Source organism: Cyprinodon tularosa, unplaced genomic scaffold (assembly GCF_016077235.1).
Source record: "Cyprinodon tularosa strain WSP-4 unplaced genomic scaffold, ASM1607723v1 ctg425, whole genome shotgun sequence".
Taxonomy (NCBI): Eukaryota; Metazoa; Chordata; class Actinopteri; order Cyprinodontiformes; family Cyprinodontidae; genus Cyprinodon; species Cyprinodon tularosa.
Window position 1 is genome coordinate 166,479 of NW_024039147.1, and position 24,818 is coordinate 191,296.

The window sequence follows — 24,818 nt, forward strand, 5'->3', positions numbered from 1 at the left end:
ACATACACTATATTGCCAAAAGTATTTGCTCACCCATCCAAATTATTGGAATCAGGTGTTCCAATCACTTCCATGGCCACAGGTGTATAAATTCAAGCACCTAGGCATGCAGACTGTTTTTACAAACATTTGTGAAAGAACGGGTCGCTCTCAGGAGCTCAGTGAATTCCAGCGTGGAACTGTGATAGGATGCCACCTGTGCAACAAATCCAGTCGTGAAATTTCCTCGCTCCTAAATATTCCACAGTCAACTGTCAGCTGTATTATAAGAAAATGGAAGTGTTTGGGAACGACAGCAACTCAGCCACGAAGTGGTAGGCCACGTAAACTGACGGAGCGGGGTCAGCGGATGCTGACGCGCATAGTGCGAAGAGGTCGCCAACTTTCTGCAGAGTCAATCACTACAGACCTCCAAACTTCATGTGGCCTTCAGATTAGCTATAGAACAGTGCGCAGAGAGCTTCATGGAATGGGTTTCCATGGTCGAGCAGCTGCATCCAAGCCATACATCACCAAGTGCAATGCAAAGCGTCGGATGCGGTGGTGTAAAGCACGCCGCCACTGGACTCTAGAGCAGTGGAGACGCGTTCTCTGGAGTGACGAATCGCGCTTCTCCATCTGGCAATCTGATGGACGGGTCTGGGTTTGGCGGTTGCCAGGAGAACGGTACTTGTCTGACTGCATTGTGCCAAGTGTAAAGTTTGGTGGAGGGGGGATTATGGTGTGGGGTTGTTTTTCAGGAGCTGGGCTTGGCCCCTTAGTTCCAGTGAAAGGAACTCTGAATGCTTCAGCATACCAAGACATTTTGGACAATTCCATGCTCCCAACTTTGTGGGAACAGTTTGGAGCTGGCCCCTTCCTCTTCCAACATGACTGTGCACCAGTGCACAAAGCAAGGTCCATAAAGACATGGATGACAGAGTCTGGTGTGGATGAACTTGACTGGCCTGCACAGAGTCCTGACCTCAACCCGATAGAACACCTTTGGGATGAATTAGAGCGGAGACTGAGAGCCAGGCCTTCTCGTCCAACATCAGTGTGCGACCTCACAAATGCGCTTCTGGAAGAATGGTCAAAAATTCCCATAAACACACTCCTAAACCTTGTGGACAGCCTTCCCAGAAGAGTTGAAGCTGTTCTAGCTGCAAAGGGTGGACCGACGTCATATTGAACCCTATGGATTAGGAACGGGATGTCACTTAAGCTCATATGTGAGTCAAGGCAGGTGAGCAAATACTTTTGGCAATATAGTGTATTTCTTTTTTTCTTGACTATTATAAAATAACTAAAAAAAATAACTGTCAGGAGTACATACATTTAAAGAAATAAAAATCCCCATTATTCAGGTAATTAAATTTTAATTGAAGATGAAGTAATTGGTCAGGCATCTCTGAAAACTCTATTTCCAAATTGTAATCAAGTTACGATTTAAATGCATGTAACTGAATAAAAAAAGCATTTAATCATTTTGCCAAATATGACTTAGAGTAATGGACAGGGAAACTTCTGTTAGGAAAGGTGCAGTCTTTTTCTTGTAGTTCATCAAGAGTTCTAACATCTCAGATAGGTTTATGACCCACTTATCCAATTACACACTTTCAATGATTTTCTTTGCTGCTATTTGGCAAACTAAAGATCTAGCTCCCAATGGACATGTTCAATAGGAATAAGGTTACTGTCTTGCTTGCCTAATGTATAACTCTAATGTTCTTTTTTAGCTACTCAATGGTTGATGAGGCTGCATTTTCTGGGCCTTTACCATGTCAACTGACAAAGGGTGAGTTTTTTGCATGTGTGTTGCGATATCATATGATCACGATACAGTATTATCACGATATTGCAATATCACTATATATTGCAATATTTTACCCAGCAACAAAGAAATGTTTAGGTAAGAAGACAAGTTCTGTAGATGTTCATCAGAAGCCATGTAATTTGGGGTTTGATCCACGTCTTCCACTGTGACTGCCTCAACTTACAGTAATGGTACTGCGCCGCACAGCAAAAGGGACTCGTGGTGCCGTCTATCAGAGTGGGGGTGCAGAGGCAGCCCTTTTTCCTCATTGTTTTAAATAAAAAATAAAAAAGATTTAAATCTATATTAGGTACTGAAAGATCGAGTTTAATGAGCAGCTGAAAATCACAACATATCGCCAAATCCATTTTTTCCCACATTCCCCACAACAGACACATGACCAGCCCATCTAACAAAAAATACTTTAAGTTAACAATGAGGATGTTGTAGCACAGTAATCTTTTTACCTAAAGCGTATAATTATATTCAATATAATGTAATATAACAAGGAAGTGGTATTTTAACAACCAGTCAACATAACAATAATCATACCTAATGTCTTAACCTAACATCTAGGAACCGTAGGTACACCTAGGGCTGGGCGATAATTCAATAACGATATATATCGATCGATAGACGTGTGGCGCAATAGAAAAAAAGAGGGTCGATAAAAGTTCGATAAAAAAGAAACGCAGTTTTCCTTCCTTCTCATTGTAGCCTAGCATGTAGGTTTATGCTAGCCACTGCTTCCTCCCAATCAATCACAATCGCGGACCCAGGCACGCCGTCACCAAGCGCCGCCCTCTGAAACCACAACACAGAGCACATGAAGATGTCGCAGCAAGGAGAGGCGGAGGAAATTGTTTCAAAGAAAGGTTTTTGTAGTTCGGCAGTCTGGCAATATTTCGGTCATGGCAAGTCGGACCAAAAACAAACCAAAGTCATCTGGAAAATGTGTCGGGAACCAGTGAAAACGAAGTCTGATAACACAACCAACTTTTTTTTTTTTTTATCATCTCAGCCGCTCACACCTGCAGGAGTACGAGCTGTGTAGGCCCCGACGCGGGTCTCCTCCGAGGAATCTTCTGAAAATATATATATATTTTCAGTTCTGGGCAGTTTCCCACGTAGTTCTAACAATTGAGATAAAAATGCTGAGGGGCCAGAAACTTCAAAGTAATAACTCAGGTTAAAGCAGGAAATGGGGGCGGCAGCGGCGGTGGGGGGGCATTTATTTATTTGTTATATTTATTTTGGTCACTTTAGTTTATTCTTTGTCAGTATTTAATAACATAACTCAGGTCTCTTAAGTTATTTTTCTTTAAAACAATTCTGTTATGGTTAAAAAAGTTGGTTAAATAAAGATTTAATTCGAAGTCTGTGTTTGTGTTTTTTATTAAAATTAAATCATTTAGCAATATTATAAAAAGTCCAGGCAGAGCTGCACATAAAATATGGTTTCAAATCTTTTCAATAATTATCGATATCGATCAATATGCATTTTTTTTTATCGATAAGCTTTTTTTCTATATCGCCCAGCCCTAGGTACACCCATTGCATTTTTCTGAAAATTTGTTTCCTAAAAGGTTTTTTCTTGGGAGAAAACTAGAGCTATGACAATTTGACATAGTGTGAAGCAGTCAGTGTACAGCTTGTATCAAGGTCAAACTTAACTGTCAGGTCAAATAAGAGAAATCAGTAACAAAAATGAGAACCCTTCTAAATGGTGGATCTTTAAGACCTTGCATTCCTCCTCCACTCTGAGTGGAAACTTTCCTATTGGCTACTGCGCCAAGCTCAGTTTCAGGGCTTTGGCAAATTTCTTTTACCCTAGGTCGTCTTTTTTCCTGGGGTCTTCTTTAAATTTAGGTGACTGTTTTAAAGCCATAGACCATATTCAACAAAACTGTTTCTCATTCACAAAAGTAAAAAATGATTAGTCAAATAACATCCTAAAGGCTAGTTTAACAGAATTCAGACATTCCATATTAAGGTTCTACTATCATCTGCACAGTTTAGATGTGATTTACACTCCTACTTAAGCTGTGCATTGGCTTTTTTATATTTTACTGAAGTGTAATATTTAGATGTTGTCTCATGAAAAGGTGTAACATCAAATTTTATAAATGTGAGGAGTGTACCCGCTTCTGTGAGGCACTGTATGTGTCGAAACATTTTTCATGCCACACTATACAACTAAATATGATGAGCTTAAATATCTGGCCATTATTAGTGGTAAATGGGGTGAGATAGGAAAAGAAAGATGATAAAGGCCAAAAGACACTGCCTCTTCAGATACATTTCAGAAAGTTTAAGTCACATTTGAAAGCAGTACTGGTTGCTTGTGATCTATGCTGTCAATGGTTAGTGAATAAAATCAGTTTGACCTGGAAAATGACCTTTTCAGAGAGCTGTAAATTCAAAGCTCAGAGGTAAACGAGTGGGAGGAAACAGAAACATTCTAGGGAGACTTGATTCAAAAATTGAAGATTGTCTCAAACAGGTCAGAGGGTAAACTCTCAGACCAGAAGGTTAGCTTTCCTTAGCTGGGTGGTCTTCACCTTTGGGAAAATAATAAAATAAAAAATACCAGCACTGACTAAAAGCAGCGGTATCTGCAATAAAATGTAGAAATATTGTACAAATCTAAACCAAAAAACAGAAATGGTTGAATTCAAGGTTTTTTACACATCAAACAATTCCAACTTTTCTTGATAAGATGTAAATAAAAAAATATATATATTTTTTATTTATAAATAAAAATATAATCATTAGTTTACTGCAGAGTAGCATTGAGATACACGAAAAGCTTTACACAGACAAATTCATATGTGGAAGTTTATTCTGACCCTAAAAATATTTAGGTCACATTAACTTGAACTAAGAATTGTATTGTCCAACAAGCAAAAAATATGAACTTTTTTTCAAAACAATGTTAAAACTGATTAATAGAACTTAAATGTATTTGATAAAATTAGATTTTTTTTTTTCAAGTTAAGGGTAAAACCTCCAAATCTTCACTAATCAGAGGATGTAAGAACTCGAAGGATTAACCCTTAAAAAAATCTATACAAATACAGAAAGTAACATTTTTACCTGACATAAGAATATCAAGAGTAGTGTTCCTATCCAGCATGTAATGGATTTTATAACTTTTTGAAAAGTTAGCCTAAGGTTTTGAAGGATATCAGATTTATTAACATTCTTTTAATAATTTAATGTTGCTGTTTTATTCAACAACTTATAAATCCTTAATTTTAAAATGTCTGTCATGTTTTTGTCACCGGGCAGAGACACAGAGACCAGTTCAAACAAATATGCAGATATAATCTCTCTCCATTAAGCTAAGGAATGGGACATTCAGAGCCATAGGTCAAGGAACACAGGGAATTTCACTAAGAGGGGAAGCGAGACCAGAGGCAAATGGTAGAGTATGAGAACATGTTTGATGAAAGAGGCCTTCCTTTTGCTTAAATATTCATTTCTTTGCAAACTTTCATAAAAGTTAAGTTTGGCCTTTAGAAATAAGTTTGAACACAAACCAGTTTCATCTTTCCAGGGACAGGGAGAGAGAGAGACCATTTGAGGGGGTTCTTTTAAAAACTCATTAAATGTACTACTGTACAGATGAACAATACGTATTGGATAAACTGATGAATTAATTATAAAATTGATAGACAGAACGACTAGCAACGATATTGAAAGATTGAGAGTCACTGGATGAAATGTTGAACAGTAAACGGATAGTGTGAGGAACAGATTGATAAACTAAAAAGATTGATGGATAAATCAATACTGGGAGGATGTAGGGATTGAAAAACACATTGATAAATCAATGGGGAGATAGAGCTATTGGTAAACCAATGAACAATTGGAAGGTCAGATAAAGAATAAAGCAATGGATGTATAGGTAAGCCACTAGACACTTTGATGGACTGATGTGTGTGTGATGAAAAAATATCTGTGTGATTAGTAATTTTATGAACATTGGGCTTTGTGAGACATTTGAGATTCTGTCTGCAAGCATCTTTTCCCCGTCTGTGGAAAAGATGGAAGAGGTGTATCCCTGGTTCATCATAATTCTACCTGGCCATTTGCAGAAAATGTCACTTCAGATGCTGCATGCCAAATTCGTTCCTTATACACCTTATTCATTATATCCACCTTAATAAAGGAGTACTTGAAGTCAAGGGGTTAGATTTGGAGTGTTTGCAGCTGCAGGAAAAAATGGGACATTGTGCGGCTGTCATTGCTCTGTTCAGTGAAGAGGTTGAGGAGCGTATGATTCACTTGCATTGCCGACCTAGCAGGAACATCTTTTACTGCTGTAAAATTATCTATCATCCTGTAAACCCACTAAAACATCAGCTAGAATGGGTCTTTCAGAAAAAAAAAAATTATTAGTTTAAGTCCTACCTGAAACTGGGCAAGCACGTCAACGAGCAGCCCAGTCATTCAGACTTGGAGGTGCAGAAGCAACATGTATCATTCTTAGGTATTTACTAAATTATGTCTGCTTTATAATAATGTACTCTGAGGATTTTAGAACTGCTAGTGCTGGGCTGAAGAAAAAAACAAAAACATGCCCAGATTACTCTAGTTTCGATTATTTTCCAATGTTTTTTTTACACAAATTTTAAAATGTCACTTAGTTTTAATCTTTTTCACTAAAGCTGCACCACATATCAAATCTTTTCAAAAAATACACTTTTACCAAAACCTTGAGATTGTCAAACAAGCTGTTTTATTTTTTTTGTTTTTTTTTTTTACATTCTTAGGTCTAGATTTACAAACAAAGGGAAATAGCCTTTTATGTCGCTATAGCAATGCTCTGGAGCGACCTATAGTTTTTATTTGATATCTACCTAACAAACAATATAAAGAATCTAAAAAAAATAAAAAAATAAAAAATCAGTTAAACAAGCTTTCTGCCTTTCCTTTTAGCTGATTTGATCATTTGCACATTATCTGATTTGCTCACTGGCATTCATTCTCCCTGTATAACGCAGCTGTTCCAGCTTTTTTTCTATAATTATGTTCCATCTTTTAACAAAAATATTTATATTCATTTCTACCTGTACAGCACTTTAGTTCAAATTCTTTGCATTTCTGGCTTTTTGTTTACAAAATAACTTCTTCATGTGAAAATACTAACTTTTTAATAAGAATACTCTGTTCGCATTGTTCACAATAATATGTTTATGAGAACTACTAGATCCAATTTTTTTTTATCACCACTAAATCCAAACGCTGGATCTATTGGTCAGAATAGACAAACTGCACTTAAAACAATTTTCCTCACTGTTAAGCCCCCGAAGGCTACCTTCTTTTTTTTTAACTGCATAGAATTTGTTTTGTTTCTTTTGCACAGCGGCATCAGCATATGTGAACTGCAGAATCGCAGATGTGTCTCAGGGACAGTTTTGCAGTAACAAAAAGAGCGCTGGCAAAGCAAAACACAACATCACACATCAACACAGCTGATTCTGCAAAACTAAAATTATATTTTTAAAGCCCTGTCAGTGTATGAAATACCAAAGGTGAAGTGGCTGCTTAATAAGCTCCAACAGTGCCAGTCCAAAAATGTGTGGAAGTGTGTCTAAGACTCAATTTAGCTAGATCTCAAAAACAATATCAGATTTTACTGTCACAATTATCTTGATGAAAATATGACTGGAAGATGATTATTGATCTCAATTAAAAGTGTCATCTGTATATATCCTTGAGAGATAATCTCATACATTGTCTCACCATTTTTACTTGGACTACTTTTATTATCATTTTGTATACACAGAGTGTATACAAAACAAAATTTCATTTTGTACAGCTTTCATAACATTTCTACTGCTTAAGTGTAGCGGTTATCTAATGTAAACAGTGTGGGATCTTTCCTTTCTGTACCCAAATAATTTGGGTTATAACATGCTGAAATAAGAGATTTCAGCATGGAAGTGTTGAAATCAGTAAAACAATCAATTAATCGATTTATTGAAATCGATTAATTTCAATAATTACTTAATTATGGAAATAATCAACTAATTTAGTAATCCATTAATCGCTGACTGGAGAATACAGACTGTAAAACATGCCTTTAGCTGACAGATTAACCCACTTAGAGCAGTAATTATATCGAAATTGTAAAAAATATATATAGACATTTTGCATTTAAGATTAAAACAATGTTTTTGTCTGTCAATATGCTCTATCCAGAACTCCTCGAGTGGAAACCTTTTAGTTTCACCTGGTTTACTTTTGTAAAAATAATTCTTTAAAGAACCTTTAGACGTCCAATTAATAATCAATTAATCGGAAAAAAATCGACAGATTAATCAATTTGATAAATAAACATTAGTTGCAGACCTAATTTGGACAACTATTTTTTCAATCTTACAAAGGAACCAGAATCCACTATGAAATTCATATAAAATCATACATGCACACACATACTTTGTGTCACACTATCCTTGTGGGGACTTTCCTTTAACTTCCATTCATTTCCCTCTCATTTTTATGGTCTAACCCAGACCCTTACCCTAAGCCTAACCAATACAACACATACCTAACCCTAAACCTAACCTAAACTCAATTCACACCTTAGTCCTTAACCTAACCACCACTCCAATAAGAGAAGGACCAGTCATTATTCTCCACAAGTAAATATATGTCCCGAAGATGTAGCATATTACTGGAAAATTGTCTCAACAGGGTAACAAAAACATGGCTACAGTACATACACACACTTATTTATAGATACTGGTTTTAAACTTTAACTAGTCAGACATAAATTGGAATTAATTTTGATTTGATCAACTTACATTTCTTTTTTTCATTCTTATTCTGATTAAGCTGTAATCCCTCTTCCAGAGGAGAAAGTGATCCTCTTTGTAGCAGCAGATAAAGATAATATCGATTTGTTCAACCTGTAAAACTGTTCAGGTTGTACTGTAGAAACATGCCTCTTCATGATCATGCAAAATCTGTTACAACCCCAAAAAGAGAGGCAAAAAAACATGCAAGTTCTTGTGGGTTTGTTTGAAAAATAAACCTGGAAATGTAAGTGTAGCTGCATAAAAAAATCTGTCAAGTTTAGATTGAGACCTTCAATATGGTCTCTTTTCCATCCCATTCTCTAGATATTAGATTAATATATAAAGATGCATTTTCAAATAATACCTCTGGTAAGGCTTTTCCTTCCTTTTGCAAGAAGTAATTCTTCTTGAACTCGTAATAGGCGTTATACTGATGCCAAGACTGAAGAAAATCAAACCTATAGCAGACAGAAACAAAAGCACAGATTACACTAAAGGATAATAAAGATGTTTTTTATTCCATATAATCAAAAAAATATGTAATCCTTAAATTAACAATCAGTTTGACACATTTCTACCTCATAAAAGCAGTTACCTTGGATCTTTCTTAGCACGGACACTGGCTTCAAACTTCAGGCCGTTCCTCGCCACATACTCAGCCAGCTTGTCTATGACTGGCTGGATGTCTGGTGGTGGAGGAATGATGGCTGGTGCGGGTGTTGAAACTGGAGCTTCAACTTTAGAGTTACTATGGATGAAAATTTAGATATATAAACAGAAAAGTTATAGCGAACGCAACAGACAATTTCTGGTACAGCAAATTTAGTATATCCATGTCAGTATGGTTGTAACGGGTTATTCAATAGTACATCTTAAGCTGAAAAAAAACGTTTTCTTCTGATTTCTAACACAGGTTTATTCCTATGCCAAATAACATTATAGTAAAAAAAGCTGATGTCTATAAACTCCGCCTCTACCTGATTTCTGGAACGTTAGTGGCAACAGCAGGAGTTTCAGCTGGAGTAAAAACCTGTGAGGGAGCCGTCGCCTGCGGCGCCACTGTGACAGTTACAGCAGGTGTTGAGGTGCTCTCACTCTGGGACGAAGCCTCAGAAGAAGCAGGAGCAGAAGCGACAGCTGAAGTCATATTGTTGTAGTATGAAGAGGCCTCTACACCTGGTGGAGGTGCAGCTAAGCAGTATGAGCCATCTGGAAGCATGTAATACCCGTAGTAGACAGCTGCATGGAAAAGGAAAAACTGCTATGAATATGACAAGTCATTACTATTAAAGTAAAGGTATTATAGTAAAAAGGGCTATGATATTTTGTGAAATCTTTTTGTGTAAAATACTAAAAACCATGAATCCTTATTATTTTAATTCATAATTATGCACTACTTTTTGATGCCCTTTTAAGAAAATTATTTCAAACATTTAACAATTACATTGTTCTGTTAATTATACGCATTTATGGTAATAACTGGTGATTTTTATCAGGCCTCACTCTGCTAAACTGCTAATATTCCAACAGTTTGTCAGCTGCTGTACCAAAAAAAAAAAAAAGTAGGACTTGCTTTATGCAAATGTCAAGGACTTGTAAATCTCTAAAGTAAGACCTCCTATTGGGAGACCGCAATCTTGTTTTTCTCTGCTCAGAGTATAAGCCCCTTTATAACAGGAAACCTGCATTAAAAAGCTTTTTAAAAAGATGGTCACAGGAGCCTGAAGAAGTCTGGGGGGATTGTTTAGAGGCTGCAGACGGGGATGCACTATGTCAGCCACATGGAGAGGACATCAATGCAATGTCTGAGTGTGGGACTGACTATACAAACTTCTGTGTAGATAACGCTATACCCACCAGAACAATGAGAAGCTTTCCCATTAATAAGCACTGGATCACAAGTGATATTAAGTAACTGCTAAACAAGAGAAAAGAACCTTCAGGGAAGTAGACAGGGAATTATTAACATGAAGCCCTAGCAAAACATAGTCAGACGTGTGTAGTTGGGAGTAAAGAAGATCAGAGCCTTCAGCAGAAGGATGGTCAAACTGATGGAAGTATGGATGACAAAGCAAATATACTGAATACATTCTTAAATAGGTTCAGTTCAGAAATAAGCTCTGCACCCTTTTCTCATGGCCAGAGACAAATGGACAGCCCAACCTCATTTGACCCAAAGCTTCCCTCTCAGACCTGAACGTTTTATCTTCCACCTCTGCCATATACCCTCATTTGTTCTAAACCAAATCAGAAGATGGTGCTGCTCTCTTCAACTTTTATGTGAATGTCTCTAAAAGTCAAATGAGGAGGCAACTGGAGAGACCGAATCCCGATAAGGCACAAGGTCTAGATGATATTAGCCCCAGAGTCCTGATGGCATATGTAGAGCAGCTCTGTGGGATTCTACAGCACCTCTCCAACCTTAAAGGGACCCAAGAGACAGTTCAAATGTATGAAAGAAAACCTGCTTGTTCCAGTACCAAAGCTAACTACATAACTATATACATGTTGCCTGATATCCTATATCATGAAAGTCCAGAAAGACTCCTGTTGGTCCATTTGAACAACTAAACAAGCAGCTATAAGCACCAAATGTAATTCTTATTTCACTGTAGTTGAAGAGTTGGGAGTTGAAGATGCATTGTGATGATCATGTTCTTCGATTTCTTCAGTGCATTTGAGACAATTCAGTCTTATTTGCTTTGTCAAAAACTACCGAAAACTCAGTTGGAGGCTTAGACAATTGCCTGGATCAAAGAATACCTGACAAACAGACCACTGTTAGTGAGGCTGAAGGGTCAATTGTCTAATCCAGTAGCTAGCAGCACAGGAGCACCATAGGGGACGGTACTCTTACTATTTTTATAACTGTACACAGACACAAGTCCATTCATCTGCAGAAATACTAAAATTACCCTGCAGTCAGTGAGTGTATCAGATATAGACAAGAAGCTGAGTAAAGGGAGCTGGTGAACCACTTTGCAGCATGGTGTGGAGACAATCATCTAAACCTGAATGTGAACAAAGCGAGGGAGGTAACTGTAGATTTCAGAAGAAACAGGAACAAGTACAATGCTAATAATATAATTGGAGAAGAAGTGGAGGTGATGGTGGAGAATAAATACCTTAAAGTTAGTGTGGACAACAAACTCGACTTGAGACGGACCTGCCAGCTGTATACAAAAAGGGGTTCAGCTGACTGTACTTCTTAAGGAAGCTTAGGTCCTTCAGTGTTTGCAGCAAGATGCTACATATCATCTACAAGTCTGTTGTGGAGAGTACGATCTCTTCTTCTATCCTCTGCTGGGGTAACAGTACTAGAGCTAATGACTTAAAAAAGCTCCACAAGCTAATTAAGAATGTCTGCTCTGTCTTAAGGCAAGGCAAGGCAAGGCAAATTTATTTGTATAGCACAATTCAGTACAAAGACAATGCAAAGTGCTTTACATGATTAAAATACAGGAAGATAAAACAGAATCAAAGCAAGTAGGAAAAAAATAAATAAAATAAAAAAATAAATAAAAAATAAATAAAATAAAATAAAAAATGCAGAAACAAAAAAGGAATATTAAAAACAGTTGGATTAAAGAAAATATGTTTTTGTAAGGAACTCCTCTAGAACCTCTGGAGATGATTTCAAAGAGAACAGTTTTTAACAATGTGAAGAATATTATGCACAACAGTAAGCATCCTCTTCTGTAGACTATTAAACACCAAGAGAATGTCTTCAGTTACAGGTTTCACCAGATCTAGTGCAAGACAGACCACTACAAAAAATCCTTACTGTCTATAGATATCAAAATCTATAGATTGGTAAAAAGAAAAGTCACTGCAACATTTTTTCCTTGGGGATAAAAAAAACCCAACAACTTTTGAATGGAATTGAATGCAAAAAAAAAAAACAGTTCAAAAAACAGTTAAATAATTTTTAAGTTCTCAATAGATAGATCTTAGAAAAACCCAAAATACTCCCATTAAAGGACAAACGGGTCAGCTCATTCAATAGATTTGCTCTACTGAATACAGAAATAGCTTGAATGCTTTTAAATGGAAAAATCATACACCTAATTTTCTTGTCCAAACAACCAAATAATAGCTTTAAGTGGAAAATAATTATCAGTTTTTGTCAAGATGGGCATCGATGACTCAAAAATTTGCTTTAGGCTGTGATTGTGTGGTGTTTTGTTTGTTTGTCAGATGTTCAAGTCATAATAATGGATGCAAGAAGAGTCTATGACAATAATTTGACAACGTAGTGAATCATGTCAGCCTCTTGCATTATGCAGGCTTTTCATCTTAACCTTGTTAAAGAGCATAAACCAGTCAGGGAAAATCCATCCACTAGTGGATATAGAAAGAGAAATGCACTATAAATAACACAAATGCCATAATTGTTGGCTTAGTCGCTGTGTTCTTATTACCTTTTCAAGGGAAGTTAAAATGGAAGGCAAGGCAAGGCTTTTCACAGCTCTAAGGTGATTCAAGTTAAGAAGATGAAAACAAACCGACCAGCTTAAAACGGTATATGTTTATACGGTGAAAACCAGCTACTTAGGGAAAAAAACAAAAAACAAAAAAGACATTTATTTTTTCTTAGGACAATTAAAATTACCAAAATTATTTCCATTAACTAAACTGTAAAATAATTTATAACTTTCATTTCTTCAAATGCAGAAGCTTGTATACTTTATCTTAATTTATTTTTAATATGAAACTAGACTTAAATCATGTATATAAATATGCTAATTGATTGGGAAAGGGTTATAAAAGTATAAGTATGAGATTCTTATGGTATGGAAACCCTTTAGATAAATATTTAGACAAAAAGGTACAAAACGGGTTACATGATTTGCTTAACTTGAAACCAAAAATGCAACAAATATTCTTACACTGTTTAAACAATATATAGTTACTGTTAAAATATTGGACTAAATCAAAGAACTTTTAAAAGCTTCCTATTCTTACGTTTTATACAGTGGACAATTTTGTCCAGTGATTGTTTGTTTCCTTAGAATTGATGCACTGAGGAACATCTAATTACATTTTAAGGGTCTTTGAATCTACATGTGTTATTTATCTTAATTTGTAGTGTTTATCAACTTAAGAGTATAGGAGACTTTCAAGGGTTCTGTTTACCAGTTGGTAATGCAAAACTGCACAGGCAAAGAAATAAACGTGGATCTCCAAAAATGTATTGTAGCTTGTGTGTCCAACGGTTATAAAACTATATTGTGAGATCAAATAGATTTTTTTTACAAAAACAATGCTTCATATATGTTTCACCCAGACTTGAACAGAGAAGTAAAACAAAACTGACACAGATGTCCTTAAATCTTTCCAAATTTAAAAGTGCTAAGTAAAATAGAGATTACAAAAAAAAAACAAAAGAAAAAAAAAAAAAAATACATGCCAGTTGGACTGTGTTTTTTCTGTCCGCAGACTTACGGTCAGCAGAGTACTGGACTGGGGGAGCGGGTGCTGGTTCCTCAGGAGGGGCGACTGCAGGTGCTGTTCCATTTCTTTCCTGTTGAGCCTTTAGTACAATCGCTGCGAGGGGATGATCCGGGTCCATGACCTTAAGAGGCTGTAGACAAACCAGACCATTATTAAGGCTGGATAATTATTCAATATCACTCTCAATATAATTTTATTCAATAAGTGATCAAACAATTAGACACATACATCTACATATATCTACATACACTAGTCTGTGGTTACAGTATTTGTCACTGACCGAAGTTTCCGGTTGCTCTCGATTTAAACTGAACAGAAAGAGCCAAAGCTCATTGGCTATGTGAGCTATGACGTTCACCACAGACAGAAAACCTGCACTGCATGTAGGCAGTGCTTCTCAGCGGCTAAGTTCCAATACAGTCAATTTATGCTACAAAATGAACGTCAATGACAACGTGACCAAACATGCCTGTTTTGCATGACCTGTCCCAGAAAAGGGAGAGTTTAGGGACTGACGAATAGGGAAAAGATGGGGGGCACATTGTGTAAAAAGGTGGTCCCGTAGCTTTAAGTTGCAGTCAGAGTGGAAGAGTTTTGAGCTCTGCCTTTAAATAAGGGGAGAGCGCAAGCTTGTCACCACCGTCAGACAGGCTTTCTCTGACATTTTAGGATGTGTGAATTTAAATTCTTTTGTTTTTCCAAAGCCGACTCTTGCCAAGATAAAGGTTTGGTTCAAAAGCTACCATTGTCAATGCTCACTAAGCCCAGATTTAAGAAGAACATTGAAAAAATCGGGGCTGGAATCCGTCTATAAATCTATAAATCTAGACTAGAGCATACACATTTACATATACATATATATATATATATAAATAAAAGTACACAGAACATAGATTTTATGTTTACAAAGTAGCTTAGAGTCAATGAACACTAAAATTGTAGCCTAAAGCTCCATATCCCTTTTATATACACTCTGAGAAATAAATGAAACTAGGCAAAGAAAAAATATTTAAATTTTTTTCAAATAATCTAAAAGTTTCAGAGCTTATAACAAAATGTTTTTTTAAAATGCAAATATGCTTAGTGTGTAGATAAAAGGAAAATTGCAGAATACAATGAGTCAGACATTGAAAGCTTGCTTTGTTGAGCTTACCTTTGTAAGCTCCTCTAGACGAGAACATTTCTTTGGAGCAAAAAGACTAGGGTGAAGGTAGTTGCCATCTCCATCATCATCAGAATCTTCTGAACTTGACTCTGTTGTTAAGAAAGAAAACATTGAACTCATTTTGTTTTTTGAGTGCGTGATGGATATCAAATATTGATGCATATTGCTTTGGGAATGGATTTACTGACGTATCCCAAACACATATTTCACTGGCATGCATCTTGAACTTTCGACCTTTTAATAATGCATTCGAAATGTTCTATGATCCCAAATCATATAACAGTAGGAGTTGGGATTGACATTGTGGGTAGCAGCAGATTTCCTTTGAGCTTAGAGTCAACATCCTATTAGCCCATATAATAGAGGCTTTACTGTTGACTCTGACAATGCAATTTCTTGTTTGTGGTAGGCTGAAGTCCTGGGTTCCCTCTTGAATATCTAAAGCCATTTTCTTTAAAAAATGTGTATTACTTTCAAAACCAGGGTCTGAATGTGGAAACCAGCTAATTTAAAAGAAACCCAATAAGTTGTACACACAAGTGGTCATATATGCCACTAGAATCCTACAAAAGCTTATGTTCATTTTAAAGGGAAACTTGGTAATGGATGTGTAATAAGTATTTATAAATAAATGTAAGGGCATATGAATAATTTTAGATCCATTGCTAAGATGAATCAGCTTTTCTCCTAGAAAAAAAGAACAGGGTAAAAAAAAAATGAATTTTTACTTATTTATTCTGGGAGGGTTTTTTGTCTGCTTTTTTGGGGCCTCACAGCGTAGTGAAGGATTCCTAAAACTCACCCTGCGACTGATCCGGCTTGTTAGAAGAGACAAGGTTGTATCGACCTTCCTTCATGGCCCGCAGAATGTGTTTATAATATGGGTTCAGATAGTGGTCAAAGCGGAGAAAGTCAAACTGGGAGTTCCCAGCCTGCTTTGCTTTTAGCACTATCTCAAACTGAGCACCCTGCTGACACACAAAGTTGGCCGTCCTTTCGATGATGTTGTGAGTCTTGATAGTTGCTGGCTGCAGAGGGGAGAAATCAATTAGCATAAATGCAGTAAAATAAATGAAACCAATCTGCTTGCAAAGTAGGAATCCAAATTTTTGATTTGGCAAAAGCACAAATTTGAACTAAAAGTAAGCTAGTGTAAAACTTGGCCATCAGTACTACAGTTGAGAATTGGCAAGCATTACGATGCAGCATACAGTAACAAACACTCATCCATCCCAAGGACAAAAGTCATTTGAGGTTTGAAACGTTATCATGCCAAAAACTCAAAGTCAATTTAGATATTATTTCTGAAAGTAGATAAAGGGTGAAAATCTATGAACAGAGTAACGATTTTCTATTCATGTAACACTTTGCAACATAAGTGATTCATTATAGTAATTAGCAAGAAAGGAGATAAAAGGGCAGATATTTTCAGAAGAAAACATATCTTATAAGCATAAAAGTCACAATAAATTTTAACTAGGGCATTAAGTTAAAGGTGCCAGTGTCCCCCAAAAATAAATGGGAACCCTTCCTATTTTTATAAAACTGTGCAATTACATTTAGACTTAGACAGATTTATTTTGTATACACAAATGTACACAAAAAGAAATTTCCTTTAAAACAGATCTAGACAATTCCATGTTTTGAAGTGCAGCCTGGAAAAACATGAATTAAATACATAAAAAAAAATGTCATATTAATATATGACTACATATTTACTGTTCTAACATTACATCTTTTTTTTTTTATATAAATAAAATAACCCACTTTATGCAACATTCTGAAGTCTAATGGCAGTGGGGAAGAAACTGTTATGAAATCTGCTGAACCTGATTCGGATGCAACATATATACACGGAAAGGGTGTAGAAAGTCCTGCTGCTTATATGTTATATCCAATAAAATAATACCCTGCAGTTGAATAGTTGATATTAAATATTTTAAAATGTTGCAGTCTCGTTTCTGTTATTTTTTCTAAAGCTTTCATTGCAAGTCATATATAAAGCTGCAAAAACATAAAATATGGAGCTTTAATAATATTTGCTACTTCTTTCTTGCAGCAAACAGTAGAAAAAAAGTAAAAGTATAATCATATTCAGTTTGTTCTTTAACAATTTATCGAACATTACGATCATCATTATTAAAAATTTGTCAGAGTTTTCAAAGTAACTGATAATCGATAATAAAAAGATAAATTATGAATAATCATTTTTTTAGGGTAATCAGGGTATTTTGAGAATATAAAGATGAAGTTTGTGCTAAATCAATAAAAACTGACCAATTCATATTCACCTAAATTGTCACACTTTTCCCTGAAAATGTGCTGCATAAACAGATGCTATCAGCCCATCCCTCCCCTTCCCTGCTGCCACTCACCTGATCTAAATAAAATTAGATCTTTATAGCTGAAAATCACAATAACAGAAATGGCTAATGCTAATTTGCTTAGCTTTAAAAAAAAATGAACCTAAAAACCTAATGAAGATCATATTATCTCAATCAGAACATGAATTTGTTAGGCATTTAGATCTAGTGTTATATGAACTTTCAATTAAGGTACTAAAACTAACTAGTTTAAGGTAAATATTGCTTAAAGTTACAGCATACACTGTATGATTTTTCATTTGGGCCGACTTTCAGCCTGATCGTGAGTTGTGCGTCGTGTATTGTTCAGGGGTAACGAGGGGCGATCAGCCTCTCATGACCACCTACCAATTAGATATCATAAGGTCGGGAGAAAATCAAAAATGTTTGAAATTCAGTCGGCCTTTGTAAAATCGCATCAGGCCGCACAGTGTGAGAACATGCATCGTGAGCTGTAAACTTTTAAACTCTGCGGTTTCGTCGTACAGTTTGAGCTGTAGCTGCATGCAACGATAGAAAATATTGCACATCAGAAATGAGCATCAGTAAAGACACTGGAAAGGCTAAGTAAAAAAAAAAAAGATTACTTTTAGTGATTTACTTCCATTGATACCCTTTTGCCCTGAACTTTTTTGTATGTTGCTGCATAAAGTTTGGCTCTTTGGTATGAACACACCCCATGACAAACATTTGCTGTTTTGTTCGTTCCTATCAAGCATAAGAAAGTAGGAGTCACTGTGTTTCATCTGTAGATACAACAGAGAAACATCCATTTAAATATTTAACACTTGTGTAGTACTACTTCCCTTTACATGTTATTTGGGCATAAAGCCATGTTCTGCTGTGAGCAGCAAACACTGAAATACAAACGTCAGTGTGGTGAGGTGCACTACAAGTAATATAGTGGATTATGAGAGTAATCTTTTCACTTAGCATAAAAACAGACAATTATTTTCCTGTTATAAGTTAATCAATAATGATAAAACCACTGATTTGACTTTTATCTAAATTAATTTGAATACAAAAAAATAAACCTCAGCGGTGAAAGCAAATAGAAAAAGCAACATTTAGGCTCCAAATTTGTAATACATTTAATTACTAAAGTTTGTGTACAGTTTGTACAAAACTAACAAATACTAGATGTCTGGGAACTAACTTTGTCTCTTATCTTTACTGTCAGTTTAAATGCATTCTTTGCCGTCTCTTACTGTGAAGGATTGCCTTCCACTCAATTAACTGATGCTATCAAATGGTTTTCCTTAGATATAAAACTTTAAATCGATTTGACTGTATGATCCTGTTGAGTTGTAAAATGCCTTGAGATGACACGTGTTGTGAATTGGCGCTATTTAAGCTAACTGAATTGAATCTCACATAAATGTAATGAATAAATAAGAGATGACTTCAACTTATGATGGGTAGGTCTAAAACCAAATGACTTCCCCATCAGTGATCACACAGTAATTGGTGTCCCCAGTTCTTGTTGACAACAACCCACTTGCTGCGGATTAAATTGCTGATTGAACAACATTGACAATATGCTATTTTAAAAAACAACATAGATTTTCAAAAGGCGGACTGTATTACACTAAAGTTGCTCCTTTTTTCTTCTTTTGCTGGAGCTCTTAACCACATTCTGCTCTGGAAAATCCTGGATTTGAAAATCTTGACAGCCAGCAGTAAACCCCAGAATCAACGAGGTTTCCTGCTGGTTGTAAGGATTTATGTTTTCTAGGGAATACATAGAAACAACTATTTTAGAAATGGTAGCAAAGTTAACAATAATAAAAGGTCCTGCACCCTGTTACAAATGTCATGTCCTTAGTAACTATGTTTTATTTGAAAATAACAGAGAGAAAAAACATATTTTTAGTGACTGCTCTCTGACACACAAGGTGCGACTTTGCCTCTGCCCTAAATATGAAAGATTATTGAGCACTAAAGGCAGAAAAAGCATTAAAATGTGGGTTTAAAGCAATCTTTGTTATTTCAATGAGGCTTAAAGAAAAAGTGTAAATATCCAAAATCGTTTTATTTTATTTTATGCAAATCTATAGGAAAAACTAATATCAAAACTTGGTTACACACACCCTGACATCACCGCATCTCTAATATAAACTTCTGATGTAAATAAATGCTTGGGTATAACACAGTGAATGGTTATTAGAAGTGAATAAAATCCAAGGCACAACACACAGTTTGACTTTTCTTTTTGGTAAAACGGTGTTGGACTCCAGATTATAAATGATGGATTCAAGTCCCTCATATTTCTTCACTGACGGCTAGAAATGTGGCTAATGTTACCAGCTCATAACAATGTTCATCATGTTTATGATCTCCTTTACAAAATGGTTCTGTCCCACAGCCACAAAGATGAACACCTCCTTAGAAAACCTCTGGCTGTTCATAAATCACCAGCTGAGGAGCATTTGTGGTTTACATACGCAAGCTTTCATGAAATGAGCTTGATCCATGGAACCAGAGGCATGAGGTGGACCTACTAGTTTAAAAAAATGGATTCTAGCTTTCCCCTTTAGTCAGGTTAAACACATTTGAGGGGGATGAGCATTAAAATACACTTTATTTTCTATTTTCTGCCACTAATCATCGATCTGCGCCCTCTGTTTATTTAACTCCTGATGTAGAGACCAAACTTAACTTAAGTCTAGCAGTTTACTCTCCAACAACACACTTCAGTATGGCCCATCCAATCTTCATTAATGAGGGGCATTTATCCGTATTAAAAGACAAAACAACATGGAGGAAGTCCAGGTATGTCTTTGCATCAAATCTAGTAGCTAAATCACTAAAAGCTCATTATTACTTCCTGAACGTTTTCCCCAGGACCTTAAATATAACAGGCTGCTTTTTGTATGCGTTCCTGTGGGGGTCTTAAAACCCAGGCTGCTACTGTGGAATACATTCCTCTAATGCTAAGCAGGTCCTCCTCTGGGCAGAGTGGCAGGACAATAGCAGAGGCTCTAACTGAATAAAAAAAGTGAAATTAATTTCTTGCAGCATAGATCTCAGACTGTTTGATAGTGTTTATACTCCAAAAGTCTCCAAACTGTGTATAAATGTTCGGGTAAAGTGGATTTTCTGAATGCACCTAGCCTGACTCACAGAAAGAAAGGAAAACACCATTGGTCTAGACTTTTCTAGCATGCTTAGCTTTAACAAAAGGCCTTCCTGCTGACAGTTCGTACAATTTCCCAGCTTGATGCACAGACAAATGTCTCTCTAATTAAACAATCCCAAGCTGCATTAAGCTAATTAAATTCCTTTTAACTGGAAATATTCATTTTCCTCATAAATTAAAGATATACAAAAAAAGGTTTAACTGCCTATACTCTTACTAAACATGTAACCACGATTGCAAAGCTGACAAAGAACAACTTTTATTACCTATAGCAACCCATACAAAAGAAACATGGAGCCTTCATAAATACTATATAGGACCACAATAGGTTGTCAACAGCCACGGGCCAGCCAATATTTTGCACTCACCAGCTCTACATCTGGTGGGATAGCAAGTCCTGGGGGGGCAACAAATGGTTCTTCACTTTCCTCAGGCTCTGCCTCCTCTGTGTGTGAAAAGAAAATGGAACAGAAACAATGAGTCCTATTTATCCTTCGAAACAAAGTCAAAAAATCATGTCTCGGATTTTAACAAGGTTAGAACAGGGAAATTAAAAATTTTTTTAAATGAAAAAAGACACTTTTCTCCTATCATTCCCTTTACTCCACGAATACATCACAGTGAAATACCATCTGAGCCTTTACGTTCATCTGGATCACAACACAGAGGTCAGACTGAAGTGAGATTAAATTTTTTATGTCGTACTGTAGGGAGTTTGTAGAAAGATAAAGGGCACTCTTTAATTTAATACAAAACCACAATGGCCAGTAAAAACTCAAACTTTCTGCCCGACTTTAGGATTTTATTTGGCTGGAAACGTGTAATGGCCTATGGGTATGATCTTTTAATAAGCTTATAACAAGGTGGAGTTCTATTCATTCCATCTCATATCAGATTTTGTGAACAGAGTACAAAAATCTTTCAAATAGTGACTCTAAAGAATATTAATTCATGTTTTACGTGTAAGATTTAAAAGAATATTAAAAGCATAGTTTCTGATAATTAGAAAAGCTACAGTTCTTATGCTGATGATAGCAGTCACCTCAACTGAGCAAGAAAAGGTGACCAGATTTACATCCACCCCATAAAGATCCTAATTTTAAAAGGAAATGAAATCAAGTGTGCTATGAAATGACTGGCTAGCAACAAAGTAAGACTTTTCAGTGATGCCTGCAGTAACACATTAGTCATGTTTTGACAGAGCATGTAAATTAGCTGATATTAGCCTTCTGCTGAGTTTGGCTTTCACTCAGGGAGAAAAAAGAGAGCTAATGATCTGATTTACAACATCATTGATTTGTATCCGTTTCCGTCAACTCAAACAAGGGTGCCCAGGGCACCTCCCTTTCAGCCTATTTGAATTCATCAGAGTTTTTGATAAATGTCAGAGATTTCTTTAACCAGCCACCTGAACTGCACAGATCTTTTCCCAAAAGGAAAATCTAAAATCAGAATTTTCAGCTGACCTTTTAATACCTCTGTTCGACAAACCTCCCCTGAAGGGAATGCAAGCCATGAACACTTACCTGTCAGGCTACTGGAAACGCCTCTAGCAGTTACTACATCAAATATGTAAAGTTGGTGAGTTGCTCCAATGTATACTAATTTTAAAAACTTTTTGATGTTCAAAATTTAATTTTAGTTCTTTTAAGTTGTGTGGGGGTGATCTGAGGTTTTCAAAGGGTTGAAACTTTGAACATTTTCCCTAGCCCTCAGTTTCTACAACATGAATATTGTTTTGATTAGGTGTCGGAAGAAGCGCCAGAATGAAATGATTTTTTTCCTGACTGAATGGAGCAAAAAGTACAACTCAGTCACTGAATTTCAAGGTACGTGGATTCTTTGCTTTCCACTCTTCTTTCAGACTCTGGGAGCTTCAGTTTCATACGAAATACAAACCTTACTTTCATCTGAAAACAAGATTTTGGACTATTGAGGGACAGTCCAGTGTTATCTTTCCTTCTTAGGTGAGACCCAACACTTAAAGCCAACATACAGTCTTCATCTAAAAATTGTGACTCTAGGTTCAACTAGTCCAGTCTGAGTTTACTGACTCAGTAAACTCAGACTGGACTAGTTGAACCTAAGGTTGTGGTTATCTCTGCACTTTTTTAAAACACTTTTTCATTCTGAGAAAACATTCTCTGAATGCGCTTGGATAAAGCACTCTCACCCTGTTTACCCTTGTGTTAATGAAAGTTATGGACATCCGTCAAATAAACATTATCCCCCATTGTATGGTTTACTCATTCAAACAGACCATTTACAGGCTTATCAAGCATTTGCAGGTGTTTAACATTAATTAGCATATTATGCTTTAACACCACTCAAAAGATTAAACTTTTTTTTAAATATCTTAATATTAAATAAAATACTAAAATACTACTTAGAGGTTTTAATTATTTCTTAGTCATAAGTAAAAAATTACGGAGCCCCTAAAGCCGCGGTTCTCAAAGTGTGTGGCGCGACCCACTGGTGGGGAATTGAGACGTGACAGGTGGGGCGCGCCAAGTTCCGGTGTGTGTGTGTGTGTGTGTGTGTTGTGTGACTATAAATGTAGAACGTGTGAGAGCAAACTGTCCTTATAGCTGTATGTTGCCGCTTTTTAGACCAATCAAACCCACAAAGTAATCATTACTAGCCTACATGCAGTCTAATTAAAAGAACATTAGATATGAGAAAAATTTCACCTGGAACTGAAGTGCCAAAATAATGATTGACGTGACGTCGGCATATTATTTGTAACAGAATAAACTTTCGCGCCCCAGTGTTGCCAACTCGGCGACTTTGTCGCTATATTTCAGACCCCTTCAGCGACTCTTTTTCAAAAAAGCGACTAGCGACAAATCTAGCGCCTTTTGGAGACTCTTACGTGAAAGCACGTATCGTTCCTTTTCTTGTCCTCCAGCGGCAGATGCTGCCGTGGGGCGCCTCCTCCGTCCCAACCCCATTCTCCCCCGCTATTGCAGGAGTCCCTCTCAGCGCTGCAGTCAGACACACAGCATGTTTAACTTTAGCGTCCAGACTGCAAATAAAGCGCACATGCGCCGGGATTGACGGCGCAGGTTGATCATAAATAACTGAATTTGAAATATTTTATCTTAAATAAATAACGGCGTTTGATTCACACAGCCACATGTTCATGTTTCTGGTTAGGAGTGGAGAGCGAGTATCCACTCATCGGGCAGAGAGCTGTGTGCATTCTTCTTCCCTTTGCCACATCATGTCTCTGTGAGATGGGCTTTTCAGCTGTTGCTTCAATGAAAACAAAATACAGATCTCAGCTGAACATTGAGCATGACTTGAGAGTGGCAGTATCAAGCCTGCAACCCCGTTTTGAGAAACTGTGCAATGCAAAACAGGCTCATTGCAGCCACTAATGCAGGGATAAATAGACCTGTCTTGCCAGATGGATTTCACTTCTTTTCTTTTATTAACAGATTGCAGAGTGGCACTTTAATTTTTTCTATCTTTGAGCTTGATACAAATTTTGACACAGCTGCATTTTTATTTTCTTTATTTTTGAGCTTGCTGTTATTTGATGTAGATAGTTTGTATTTAGATACTACTTGTTACTTCAATAAAATTGGAACATTTTAAGATTGTTGCATATTTCATTAGCATTGTGTTGGGGCGATGGGGACAGGCGGGGCTTGAAAATTCCCCCTTGTCCAAAGTGGGGAATGACAGAAAAAGTTTGAGAACCACTGCCCTAAAGGGACATGGAGGGAAAAAATAAAGTTTTGCGAGATCCGCAAAAGTTTTGCGAGATCTCGCATTAAATCAACTTTCGCAAAAGTATTGCGGGATCTCGCTAAAGTTTATTTTGCCCCTTAAGGGACATGGAGGGAAAAAATAAAGTTTTGCGAGATCCCGCAAAACTATTGCGGGATCTCGCAAAAGTATTGCGGGATCTCATAAAAGTTCTTTTTTTCCCCTCCATGTCCCTTTAGGGACTCCGTAAAAAAAATCACAAGAAATAAAGGCCTGAAATATTTTACTTTATCTTCAATGAATTTTTTCAATATAAAAGTTCCATTTTCTGAAAAGGGGAAAAAAAGAATGTTAAACTTAAACAATTTTCTAATTTCTT

The 24,818-nt window shown here is 36.4% G+C and overlaps 1 protein-coding gene across 3 annotated transcripts in view; it reads right to left on the reverse strand.

Annotated features, from left to right (window-relative positions):
* The window catches only part of LOC119792615 (splicing factor SWAP), a 74,719-nt gene that overhangs the window by 39,064 nt on the left and 10,837 nt on the right, over positions 1 to 24,818 (reverse strand). For 2 of the 3 annotated variants that reach the window (XM_038299338.1, XM_038299336.1), the window contains exons 4-10: positions 21,094 to 21,170; positions 16,026 to 16,251; positions 15,212 to 15,312; positions 14,050 to 14,188; positions 9,582 to 9,843; positions 9,200 to 9,352; positions 8,969 to 9,062 (exon numbers count right to left, since the gene is read on the reverse strand). In XM_038299338.1, the coding sequence (XP_038155266.1) occupies positions 8,969 to 9,062; positions 9,200 to 9,352; positions 9,582 to 9,843; positions 14,050 to 14,188; positions 15,212 to 15,312; positions 16,026 to 16,251; positions 21,094 to 21,170 (1,052 nt within the window). The remainder of the gene's footprint in view (positions 1 to 8,968; positions 9,063 to 9,199; positions 9,353 to 9,581; positions 9,844 to 14,049; positions 14,189 to 15,211; positions 15,313 to 16,025; positions 16,252 to 21,093; positions 21,171 to 24,818) is intronic. The other variant, XM_038299337.1, reaches the window with a different exon arrangement.